We start from the raw sequence: 13,436 nt of genomic DNA, 5'->3' as shown, positions 1-13,436 counted from the left end.
TGTGTCCTACCTTTATTGGCCTGCCACCTTTTAAGTAACTGCAAATAAAATACAGGTGTCTTCAACAAAAAAATAAATGCAGTTACATTGGGAAATGCAGTCTTTTACCGATGAAAAATCAAATAGTTAGTGTGAGCGCTGCTGATGTCGGGGTTTGACAGGAGACAAAAGCACTGAGGATATATCTTTATAGCATGCATTATCTCAACCCAGTCACTCTCACGGCTTACAAACACTGTCATCTTACTTCCCACCCACCCACTCTCACAGTGCTCTCCTCAACTCTTCTCCCCGGCAAGTGCCTCCCAAATGCAGGCCCACGCTCTTTCACATCCGCATGATTCAAATACTGCTGGCACTTGAGCCTACCAAACCCGGCTGCCACCTTCCTCTTCCAGCAGGAAAGCAAGATCATGGGCTTCAGGAATGTGGAAAGTACGCATGGTTAGGAAGGATTGCATACATTTGGCTTAAGAGAGCGGGCATCAGGGCTGAGAACAAGGGCATGAAACGCGAAGAGGAAGCGAGAGCCAAAGAAGCAGCACCTCCAAGCTAGAGAGGCAGCAGCAGGGGCGGCTGGTGACATTTGAAAGTGGTGAGGCGTAAATACTGCACACTTTCAGCCCATCGGGAAATCGCCGGAAGAGCACCGACCAACTGAGCTGCCTGCTAACCATCGATTTTTAAGTATCCAAAAACCGGCCTCTCTCTGTACTGTGCACATACCATTTCCACCACCTTCAATTCAAAGATACCGATATTCTGTTTAAGGGGTACAAATTCCGCACTGCCAAAACATTTAACGCGCGCACTCAATACGGTATAAAAAGTGGAGGCAATAGAAAACAGCAGGAAGTATATTTGCAGTGCACTCGTGTCATCTGAAAACTAGTGTTGCCCAAGATCTCGGACCATGCTCTAATAAAAATGTGCTACTCAAGTTTGATCAATTATTTCAATCATTATTTACCTGCAAATAAGCCTTTTATCTTTCCTTTTTAATCCAATATCAATCTGTGTTTTCTTTGCGGGGGATGCAGCAGAAAGAGTTGTGTGCTTTCACTGACATAATCTGCACATGTCCAGTCACGGCTCCCGGGGGGGGGGGAGGATGTCGCGGCTCGGCTCATGAGGGGAAGGGGTGTCGCGGGGGGGGGCGGAGAAGACAGCAGGGAATTAAATATAGCACTGAAAACTTACCTTACTGCCGGTCCGTGCCGCCAACGGCACTGGAGTAGACAGCGCCAGGATTGGCTTGGGGCACAGGCTACCCTTCGCCCGCCACACGCCCATTAGGAGTCCGAGGGGCTCCTAATGGGCATGCGCGGAGAGGTGAAAACACAAGTGCGCATGAGTGGCCATGGGCTAAGAGTTCGCCCTCCGACCCCACTCATGCGCACTTGTGTTGTGCTGCCTGCCCCTGGTGACGTCTTTCAATCATGTCAGTCATGCCGCCCATCTCCTTCAGTCTCTGAAGGGGGTGGGCGGTCCGACGTCATACTGACTGACGCCGATGGAGCTGCGGGCGTGGGGGGGCGGCGGGGCTACGCCCCCACGCCCCAATGGACGCACCGCGCCTGGGCAGCAGGCGTGTAAAGGCGGGAGTGTAATGAGCCTAGCTGTAGGTAGGGTATTCGTTGGTGTCTGGAGACGCATTCGAATTAGCTGGTGGCTCCATATTATTGGAAATATAAAGTTTTCGATGCTGGCCATTATAAACCATTTTCATGTGAGGTGCACAAAGATTTACAGCTCCGACAATGCATCATGTTGCAGAGCGCTTTACTGGCTTAAAAGACAGACATGCAGTGCCAAAGTAAGCACAGTACCAAATACACTTTGCAGAATACAGTTTTAGTGCTTTCTTATTCCGGTCTCTGGGCAGTGCCGTTTTTAATGCCACCTTCCTTTTGTCCTTTTGCTTTGGAGGGTATTCTGGTCTGTGTTGGCACTATTCTATATGTCCGATGTTTTCTGAAAGCAGCACTCCTTACAGATTGTTTCTTGGCAACTTTTATCTTTCTTGTAATTTCTCAGTTGACAGAATAAACCTACTATATAATCATTTATTTCCTTTGCCCCGGCATACTTTTGTGAGCTTCAAGATTGACCATGGGTTTTTCTATCAGCAGGAATTCTGTTTTAGCTTCAGGTGACATTGGTGCGGGCAGGTTGGGGGTAAGGAAGGGTCTGGATGATAGGAACGTGGCTGTGATAAGTTTTTTTTAGATTATTACTGTTTTTGATGTGGCCCAGGTTGTGTATTTTTTAGAGTAATGGTAGTATTGGGTGCATGTATCTTAGACACCGAGGTTATGTGTGAAAACAAGTTGAGTTGTTTGTGACTCTCTCTTGTATGTTTGTGAGTAAAGCAGATTAGACGGCAATAGGGATCGCCTGAGCATATAGATTATACTGCTCAACTGTGGAATCATTATGCAATGGTGTGTATTTGCAGAAAAATGCAAGCATTTAGGAAGCATTTGAAATGCAATAGGTCTTGCATTTGCGAGGCTTTCAGCTATTAGCATTGCAAATGACAATGCCTTTTATTTATGTGTTTTGAAAACCTGCAAGCCTGCGTAAACACACACTTTGTTCTTATGGTCTTTGCTTACAAGAAGCAAGGCTCACAGTAACTGCGGCTCTTTTCCTGCCAGCCTTGCTTCTCATAAGCAAGAACTATAAGTACAAAGTGCGTTTTTATTGCAGGTTTTCAAAACGCATAAATAAAAGGCATTGTAATGTATACCGCCAATAGCTCAAACTCTCACAAGTCCGAGACCTATTGTAATGCAAATGCTTGTTGGATTCTGTCCTTGCAAGCCTCTTGCTCTTTGGTATTATGGTTTAACGGTTTAAGCTTTCATAAGCTGTGCCCAAGTTTAGGAAAAGCCATGGCTAATGTGTAGGGCATTTAAGCATAGCAGCATAGACAATGGGAAAAAAGGAGGAAAGGAAGAGATGGCTTCATAGTCTACCTGAATACAAACTCTTACTGAAGCCCGAGCTTCATGCAAAATCTCTGAGCGGCATTATAGGATTAAAATACATACTTACACATATGTCTTGATTTATGGAAAGGGTATTGGAACTAGTGACGGATTTACTACATAAGGCAAGCTGTAGCCCTTACCTTTAGAGCAAACCATCCCGAGATGGGGAAAGTGATAATCAGCAGTATTAAGACAAGAGATGAGATGATTCCATGACACATCCATGAAATCCAGCTCTGGGAGCGATCTGTAGAATGATCAGATAAAAACATAAGGCTGTTCACGACTGGCCCTTAACAACGTGTGATATAATCAGACTGCAACTTGGAATTATTATTTTACAAAGGCAACAAATGTAATGCTCCTGGTATGCACAGACCACTAAGACATATGCATCAGTACTGGTGCTCACAAATCCACCTACATGGATTGGTGGGTAATTAGTTGATGCTTCGTTTCTTATCTCAAAAGTGTACCCCTGCATTTAGAAATTCTTCAAAGGGTATCTGTCTTTCTTCCTTCATTTATTGTCGTTTTATGTGTTTCTCACTTCATTTCCTCCCTTTCTCTTTCCTTCTTTCTTTTTCTAATAATTTGTTCCAGCCTTACATTTCTTTCACTCATTCTTTAATTTTATTTGAAAACATCATTTTCAGTTTATTCTTCATCTTGAGTCAAATCTTCTTTACCTTTTCAATGTCCTATAGCTGCCAAGGTTTCAAATTGCTTATGTGAAACATTTTCATAATTTCAGTGTAATTGTGAGTGACATTCAAGGACTAGGAGTTACATTTTCTCGCGGAAAAAAATCAAGCAATGAAGACGAGGGAAATATGTAAACATAGATGGCAAGTTTTCAGACAGGTTATGGGTGACATTTCCATGGTTTACGTGAACTTATGAGCCACACTGAACTGCCACTTGTGTGACACTTAGACTGCCACTTTATCTGGAGTAAAACCAAGCAATAAAGTGCATGAAAACAGATAAATATCACAAATTACACCTTTTTCAGCAATGAGAAGCTCTAAAAATATCTTGAAACAGCTGCAAACCACCTGAATAGAAGGTTAACACTTCCTTTACATTTGCCACTAATTCTCTGCATATTTTGCGGCAGTCTATCTTATACTGTATGTAATACAATTTTAAAACAATGTGTATATTCACAGTGGGTTTAGTTGCAGTTTGGGATATCATAGCATTAGAACACATACTGGCAAAGTCACTATCCCCCACTGTGCCCACCAGGGCAAAATTCTGTTTCTCTCTAGTTACACAAAAACAATTGCAGTTATTTCATTAACCAACTGAGGTTTCAGAATGTTAACATAAAAGAATGTATTTCCCATACATTTCTTTAACTTGTGTGATTAATCATCTTTCATTAAGGTGTGTGGATATTTTGTATGTAGTCGCCTGAAATAAAAGATGAACAAAATAGTTATAGAATATTGTTTTCCTGTTTCTGATTTGTTGTGAGACCTAGGCTGCATTTGCTGCTGGAGCAGTCAGAGTTAAAAGCCCATGTATGCCCTAAAAACCTCTGCAGTTTCAAATGTCAGCAAATATGTAAGACTGGCTTCAGAGCAGGGCATCTGAGACGTACATTTCAAATGATTCTGACAGTATGGCCTTCACAGTTGCACGGGGTTAGAGACTGCCACATTTCTTTCATGGCCCTTATTATATTAATAACATTCATTCTCCTAGTGAAATACAAAATAATCCCCCTCCCCTTCATTCCCCGCCACATTTCTGTGCTCCCTGCCTAAAATATAAATGAAGGAAAACATGGGCAGTAGGCTGTAAACTACCAGGGAGTGTGGCCCAGTATGTTCAAGTCGTCATTGTTGAAGAGAGCAGATGAAGACAGTGCAGTACCGTATTGCTGTCTGTCCACAAGAGTCTGTGAGTGACTGGTCTTCCAGGATGAGCACTTCACTGGCTTGCTTTATCACGATGTGTGAGACGTCTTGGGGCTGAAGTCTTAAGACGGAACGGGCAAGGCGGGGACTAGGGCTGCAGCAGTAGGCGTTAGTTTATGTTTGTTTCCTAGTCGAACTTAAGGAGAGTCACAGGCATCAGTTTTACTCTCCTCACTCAGGATAGTGTCACTAATATGTAACTACTAAAACTATCAAATTATGCGCCCCGCTAAATCCAGCTTCAGCTGCTTGCCTGCAGGGACCCCAGAGAGCAATCACATGGCTCTCCCTGACGCTAGTAAACAGCATCCTACGCCCCCCAACACTGCCCCCTCTGTCCACCTGCCATCACCAATCAGTGATGCACTCACCGATCGCATGAGGACCGACCGTGCCAGTCAGTGACTGCGACCTCCTCCAAGTGCGTGTGTGCTGAGGAAAAGCCACACTCTGGCAACTGCAGGCAAGGAAAAGCAAAGTTGCCGGCCCTTAGACTCTGTCTCTGGGGCCAATCACTGCGCGTGGTCAGTGCAGTGGGGCAGATGCCGTGCCAGAAAACAACAATAGGCAAGGCGCCGCCTCCGTTTCTAGGTGAGCTACTATTGCCCAGTGACTGCAATTATTGGTTATTTCTGTAGCACCAATGAAGACACGTGCTAGCCAGGCTCGACACGTGCTAGCCGCGCTCAGCTGGGGGGGATTAATGACTTGATTGCGCGAGGAACAAGTTCATTAACTCAACAGGCAAGGCACCAACCCCACCCAGATCCACGTGGAGCACTGGCTGGTCTTGGTATTATTTACGACCAACACGGGTGCCCCACTGAAAGCACTAGGCTAGTAGCACTGCTCACCTGATTCAGGTAATTTAATGATTCTCCCAGGATGGACAGAGTTCATGTATTGTGTATTTTTGATAGACAGTTTGAGCACAGGCAATATTGTCTCAATAACGCACTTTGCCACCTGTGCACTCGCCGCAGCTCCTCCTTGCGTACCAGGGTGGTCAAGGAGAGCTATAATGCATGACTAATACATTTTAGTGCAGTGATGCGGACTACCACATTAAAATGCATTACTCTAACGCCTGATACGTGGTACTTGGCAGGCATGTGCTCCCATCTCTCTTTTTCCAGCTAGTAAGCTATTGAATGCACAGGGATGTACACATTTGCATTAGAAAAGTCACGTACATAGATATCTTAAGATATTTCTTCAGTCTTTGGCCAAGGAAACAGTTGGTCTAAGCTCTCACACACCTCCAAAACAATGCCCCCTCCACCAACCACCAGTTTCCGACTCCATAACCTGCTGTGGTACAATGCAAATGTGAATGTGTGAGTGCCATGGCAGGGTGACATGTCCGCCCCTGTAACTTGGATGGCATGCTAGGCTTGCCCTTCATTCACCTAAGATGGAAACCACATTGACTGCAGATCACACATCAAACTCGTACATTTCTGCAGTGTAAGTGGCATCCTAGACCACTAGTCTATGTTGTAGATTTTAGTTACAGCCAGGCGCTTCGATTTCTGAGGAGAATAGGAGCTGGACCCAGGGTGAGACCCAGAGACCAGGCTCTGAATCCTGTAGGGCACAGAAAGAGATGGAGCAGAGCAAGGAAGAAGGGAGAGATCCAGCGGGCCCAGAGTTTGCAATTGGTGCATCTGGTGAAACACAGAGTAGAGGCTCTGCAGTCGTGTAAAATGAGGGAGGAAACCAGATAGACCAGGCTATGCAATGAATGTCACAAAGGAATGCAGCAGAATGGTCGGCGTTAACGTGTTTATAACAAGGGTGAGATACTCAGACTTTGTAGTGAGAGTAATAGGACAAAGGTGCCTATTGGTCAGGTGAACATTAGTATTACAAGGAAGCCATAGTCTATCGTCTAACAGTGGTGATAATAAGTGAGGCCAAGCTCCAATATCCGCATATAATTTGACTTGCTCTAGATTAACAAGTAGTGTTACATTCACACAGCAGCCACACCAATGGAACTCAACAACTAGAATTCTGAAAACCTTTGCACCAATGTCATTCAGATATTTACCCATAAGCTTTTGTTTTAACGTCCCAAAAAGTGTGCTCTGAGGCGCATATCCACACTCACAGGTGGCCTACCCCACAAGGTGCACACTCTCGACCCCCACCAATGTGGGTAACAGCCTAAAGACAAACCTTCATCTCTTGCTCTATACATTTGTATGTCATGACTTGGGGCTTTAGAGAAGAACATGTTTGGATATGACTCTGCAGCAGTTCTGCCATTATTTGCTATGGAGCTAGGACTCACCTGAAAAGTCACTCGTCGAGGAGCCTCTTGAAAATGGATCAAAGGTGCTGCCTGGGGGCCCAAAATCAAAAAGCCTCTTTTGAGATCCATAAACACCAGAGTCAGATAGAGAACTATCGCCGTCACCCAAGGGTAAAGACTGGTATCCCGAACTGCTGAACATGTTTTCAACACCACTGGCAGTGCAATACGTGCATCTGAAGGAACAGGATCCAAAGAACGCTGACGACTGTACCCAGAAGCAGTGAAAGCTGCAAGTAAAAAAAATCATAATTCAGTAGTCCCCTCAATGTCTTATTCATAAGAACACAAAAAATAAAAACGACAACACTATACAGCTTATGTAGCCCAACAGGATAGCGCCTAGAAGCAGATGAGTTTGCAGCATTGCACAATAAAGTCTTACTCACTTAATGTTAACAGCACTATAAGAACTGTTTCCATTTCTTAGTTCTACAGTGAAAACGTTAACAGAAAAGCAATGTCTCTTTGAAAGTCAGGCAATGTAACATCTGGGTTATTTTCAATCATATTTGTCTCACTCTACACTGAATGGCACTGCTTGCAATACACTCATACGGAAACAGAAAGATGAGAGAGCATATAATTAAAGTGAGGTGCGGGGACTTCTTGTTCTAAATGTAAAAACAGTGCCCCCCCCCCCATCGAAAGGTACTTTTCTAATATGGGAAACATAGATTAGTGTTTGTCAAACTTTGTTAGACAACTGGCGGCATTTGTGCCACGCGCTAGATCAAAGTGTTAACTCTAAATTCATATGCCACTTACTCTCTTTTACAAGAGAGGGTCACGACAAACATAAGAGGAAGTATAACATAGGGCAACCTGTGTCTCTACTGCGAACACTCAAACAGAACTGTCCTCTGAACGTCCTTCAAACAAACTAGTTCACTACAATCCTTCATAATACATCCTCCTAGGCTTCAATAAGACTTACCTGGTGCAGTTTGGATTCCTAACCATTTATTACTATCCACAACTCTTACCTCTCTCTACATTCTTTTTTTAACTTTTCTTCTATTATGCCATCCCTAAACTTTGCATCCTCTTTTTACCTTCTTTACTTTTCTCTCGGATGTTCTTTTTTCTTTCCTACTGCCGCAACTCAAATCCTTTGCAACTCTTCAGATTCTCATACTTATACCTTCCATTTGCAACTCAGGACTGATGCATCTGCAACCATGTCACAGATTAGCTGATATTTGGTGTCTGGTTATCAAAGGGCGGATAACCACGATGAGGTGTTTTGTGATCCACCGCTCGATGTCTGTACTGGTTAGTCTTGCATAGGGTTATTTCTTTGATCACTTACACTGCACTGGTTAACAGGATCTATACTGGGGAGCAATACAGACTGTGTAGTGTTTTCCAATGTTCTTGGATGAGAGTTCTGCATAATTGCAAATGGTGTCGGACACGCATGATTTTACAACTGCAAGAGCCGGAGCATTCATGTAAGTTCAAGGTAGGAGGAGCGAGGAGGGGGGCAATCCAATGTAAAAGGCACATATGGTGGAAGAATGCTCTTAGTGATCAGTTGGACTTAAGGGAGGAAGATCAGTTCGGAAATGGTTAACACTATGTTAGTAATATCTGTACTGGTTGAGGTCGGGCTCAGTAGATGTATGCAAGCGTCATGGGATCCGTAGTGCTCCTTAGTACAACAACTGCCTTGACCATATTTAAGCACGGTTGGCAATGGTGCATACATTATTGTATACAAGTATCAGGCATGCCTAGACTTAGTTCAGATTCAGAGACCTTACATGTACTTTTAGGTGTAGTCAAGGGTCTGCAGTGTACAAGTGATGGGCAATGTTGTTTGATTTTATGATTGCTGGGAGGATAGGCTGCCCACATGGGAAGAACAGGGTCAGGAATAAATCCTTTGCTTGAAGCACTCTGCATGTGATGGTGGAGATTTCAGAGAGGGAGGTGAAGTCTCTGACCTGGTGGGTTATGTTTGTGGGGACTGACCTGAACCAACTAAGAGTCTTTGAAAGAAACCAAGTATTTATGTTTGCCAATGCACTTGTGTAGTACATTGTGGCTACAGATTGCAAAGGCGTGATCTTTGGTGAAATGCTTTTTTCTCAATAAAATTCAAGGATGGATTCCGTCCCACTTCGGGGCTGGACTGGATGTCATCAGGTGCACTTTTAAGGAAGAGAAGAGGCTATGAATCGACTGACTCGGAGATATTTGGAATCGTGTTAGGTTACAAATGGGTTGAAAATGGCTATTATGTCAGGGTTTGCAATGGATTTCTTGAGGATGGCGATGTTGGGGGAATATTCCACTCACTGGGACAAAAAGATGCACTGATGAGGGAGATAATGAGAAGTGCCGATGTTGGCATGTCCAAGACCAGCAATTTTGTAAGAGTGAGCAAGTACCAAGTTTTAACGGAGGACATGATCTAAGCCAAATGTTTATCTTAATAGGAAGCAACTATCAATTTTGCATACGGCCATGTGGTCATGTGCTGGTCATGAAAGATGTCCCTCTCGCTGGCAGAAGCCTTTGGTATTGACTGTTTACTCCCACGCTTCTACACCTCTGCCATTTTTTCACAGCATAACACTGCATGTAATACAACTAGATACATGCCCTTTATCCACCTTTTAACTAGGGTGCCTGAGCCAAAGACCTGGATCCGCAGGGAGGTTCCGGGATAACCGCGACGGCGGATCCGTTAGTCCTTCGGGCGGTTGGGGGGCCTGACCAAGCGGGGGTGTGCCATACCACGCTCCGCCCCGAAAGGGGCGAGAGTATAAGACATGATCGCATGATCCGTAGGGGGATCTGCAAAGGTGCTGCACGGTCCGGGCGTCGACCCACCGTGCCGACGGGCTCAGAAGGCGGCGGGGCAGCGAGGGGCTGCCTGCCCTCGATCGCCCGTAAGATAACCCACTAAACGTCATACTTTTGTTGTATGAAAATAGACCTGCAGCAGTTCTTTACCCATAAACAATGTGTCCGGTGTAACCATTATATGGGCAAATGTAATATGTGATGGGGGAGCGGATGACGGTGTGGTGTGGGCACTATGCCTTGACCATATTTAAGCACGGTTGGCAATGGTGCATACATTATTGTATACAAGTATCAGGCAGGCCAAGACTTAGTTCAGATTCAGAGACCTTTCATGTACTTTTAGGTGTAGTCAAGGGTCTGCAGTGTACAAGTGATGGGCAATGGTGTTTGATTTTATGATTGCTGGGAGGATAGGCTGCCCACATGGGAAGAACAGGGTCAGGAATAAATCCTTTGCTCTAAGCACTCTGCATGTGATGGTGGAGATTTCAGAGAGGGAGGTGAAGTCTCTGACCTGGTGGGTTATGTTTGTGGGGACTGACCTGAACCAACTAAGAGTCTTTGAAAGAAACCAAGTATTTATGTTTGCCAATGCACTTGTGTAGTATATTGTGGCTACAGATTGCAAAGGCGTGATCTTTGGTGAAATGCTTATTTCTCAATAAAATTCAGAAAGATGGATTCCGTCTCACTTAGGGGCTGGACTGGATGTCATCAGGTGCACTTCTAGGGAAGAGAAGAGGCTATGAATCGACTGACTCGGAGATATTTGGAAACGTGTTAGGTTACAAATGGGTTGAAAATGGCTATTATGTCAGGGTTTGCAATGGATTTCTTGAGGATGGCGATGGTGGGGGAATATTCCACTCACTGGGACAAAAAGATGCACTGATGAGGGAGATAATGAGAAGTGCCGATGTTGGCATGTCCAAGACCAGCAATTTTGTAAGAGTGAGCAAGTACCAAGGTTTAACGGAGGACATGATCTAAGTCAAATGTTTATCTTAATAGGAAGCAACTATCAGTTTTGCATACGGCCATGTGGTCATGTGCTGGTTATGAAAGATGTCCCTCTCGCTGGCGGAAGCCTTTGGTATTGACTGTTTACTCCCACGCTTCTACACCTCTGCCATTTTTCCTTTGTATTTCACAGCATAACACTGCATGTAATACAACTAGATACATGCCCTTTATACATCTTTCAACTCATTCTAGCTTTGCAGACAATAATAACTGACATATTTACTTGATAATTTGGTGAGTATGAACTAGGTTCGAGTGTGTAGGATCGGCCAAAAGAACAATAAAACAGCAGGAAACATACAACACATAATGAGGAGTACAGGAAACGGCAAACTGTTCGAAAAGTTAACTCATAATTTGAGAGGATGTAATGAGGAAGAGGCATGTAAAATAACTTGGTGAAAAGAAATATTTTACATTTTAAGGCCAGATATTACAGGGTAGAATGCATATATATTGGTTGTGTAGAGTCTACAGTATAGCTGCAAAAAATATAAATAGGAATGTTGGTGAAGAGTAAAAGGCATGGCTGGTGTATGATTATAGACTATATCCTACAACGACTATGCCTTTTACTCTTAGCCCATATAGTGAGGAGGTGTACGAGAGTGTAGAGTTGTATTTTTAAACCCTAAAACATCCATTCAGATCCACTGTAAAGAAATACATATCAGGAGTAAGGTTGAAGGGTGATAAAAAAAAAAAAGCTAACAAGGATAGTGAGGGTTAGGAGAGGAGAAGAGTTAGGAGAAGAGAAGAGTTAGGAAAGGGAGGCAGAGTTGAGCCTCTATGCCTCCTGAGATGGGCGTGAAAAGCTTTATAGTTGAGCAGCAGTATTTACAGATATTTATGCAGTTCTAAGTAATTTATCTCAACCCACCCCTGCTATCTCCTTATGTCGTGACAGGTAATATACGGCAACATGCCAGCTATTACTAACAATTTGATCTCACTGTATGGAATAAAACATCCTTATCACTACTACTTATTGTATCACACTACAGATACAAGGCCCTACTAACGATAGACTGTGTATTATACAAGTATCAATATCACAACACTAATAACAACATGATACCAGGAGCCTGCACCAGACTGCATGACAATAAAAGTTACTTGTAAAGGGAGGGTTCACCTGGGGAGGGGGCCCGGGATCATACAGCACAGCTCCAGTTCCTAGTATGTACGTTATTAGTTTTCTCTGGCGCCATCTCTGGCTCCCCCCTGTGTTTTCTGAGTCTGCGGTCACTGTTGTCACTTGCGCTTCCTGGTTTCTTGTTGTGGTTCCTGTCTACCGGTTTCTAACAGGAAGCAAAGCACAGGGAGCAGCAGCTAGAAGGGCTCCGTTCTGCATACATTCAGCAAACCTCCCTTTGCCCCCTAGCGGCCGGAGGAGTAACGAACAACGGAGCTCAGGAGCGTTCAATGCTATATTTCCATTGCAATTTATTTCAGTGTTCCTAAAGCAGAGCCGTTCTTACTTCTTAACCCTTTGCCTTTTCGCCACCTGCTAAATAAATGCTGGAATTCGGGGACTCGAACAGAATCATTATTGGAATCCAAGGACTCACCAAGTCTTTATTTTAAGCCCGTGTAACAATTTTCGGTGATTTGAAATGCAACACAACACAGTAACGAGCTTTCATGCAAATGACGACTTCTTTTAATTATCAAACAAATATAAAAGAAAAAAAAGAAAATTGTAATAGGAAGGTTGCGGCTTTTCTTAAGAAAATTGAGGCCACTCATCATCCCTACTATATATATTCTGTTTAACCCCTTCCATGCTCATGACGGAACGGTTCCGTCATCAGCGTCGGTGCTCCGGTGCTGATGACGGAACATTTCCGTCATGAGTCAATGTGATTTATGACCCTTCAGCACTGCAGCGAAATTCGCGCAGCACTGAGGGGTTAATGCACTTGCGCTGTCCTCACAAATTAATCTGGGGATACAATTTGTTTTAGGTCTCGCCTATGCAGCGCACATGCGCTGAATAGGCAAACAGACCTTTTCCGATCGCCATGGCTTTTCAGCCAAACATGTGCACGCGTACCATTGCCTTCAACGGCAATAAGTGCACGTGAGGCGATTTACCTTCGGGAGCGAGCGCCGCCATATGGTAGCAATTATCGCTCCCGCAATTAAATCGCGCAGGCCCCCCTCCGACCCCCTGCTTCTAGCTCACACGTGCACACACAACTCCAGGGCGTGTTTTTTTTTTAACTTTAACCGCGAGGCGCGAGTGCGGCCAATGCTTGTTTGCATGGTTGTCCCCTGCATCGTAGCTTGGTTGAGACATGCACAGCGCGGCCACCGATGCAGCTGCAGCACAAGGCAGCGAGTGGGCTGTGC

At 44.4% G+C, this 13,436-nt stretch overlaps 1 protein-coding gene across 2 annotated transcripts in view; it reads right to left on the bottom strand.

Annotated features, from left to right (window-relative positions):
• The window catches only part of STOML1 (stomatin like 1), an 86,677-nt gene extending 74,287 nt beyond the window's left edge, over nucleotides 1–12,390 (bottom strand). The window contains exons 1-3 of one of the 2 annotated variants that reach the window (XM_078685063.1): nucleotides 12,217–12,390; nucleotides 7,221–7,471; nucleotides 3,137–3,243 (exon numbers count right to left, since the gene is read on the bottom strand). In XM_078685063.1, the coding sequence (XP_078541189.1) occupies nucleotides 3,137–3,243; nucleotides 7,221–7,471; nucleotides 12,217–12,239 (381 nt within the window). In that variant the 5' untranslated portion in view covers nucleotides 12,240–12,390. The remainder of the gene's footprint in view (nucleotides 1–3,136; nucleotides 3,244–7,220; nucleotides 7,472–12,216) is intronic. The other variant, XM_078685064.1, reaches the window with a different exon arrangement.
• Nucleotides 12,391–13,436: the final 1,046 nt, after the last annotated feature.

Source organism: Lissotriton helveticus, chromosome 3_2 (assembly GCF_964261635.1).
Source record: "Lissotriton helveticus chromosome 3_2, aLisHel1.1, whole genome shotgun sequence".
Taxonomy (NCBI): Eukaryota; Metazoa; Chordata; class Amphibia; order Caudata; family Salamandridae; genus Lissotriton; species Lissotriton helveticus.
The sequence above is the reverse complement of the archived record's forward strand: the minus strand, read 5'-3'. Positions and strand labels throughout refer to the sequence as shown.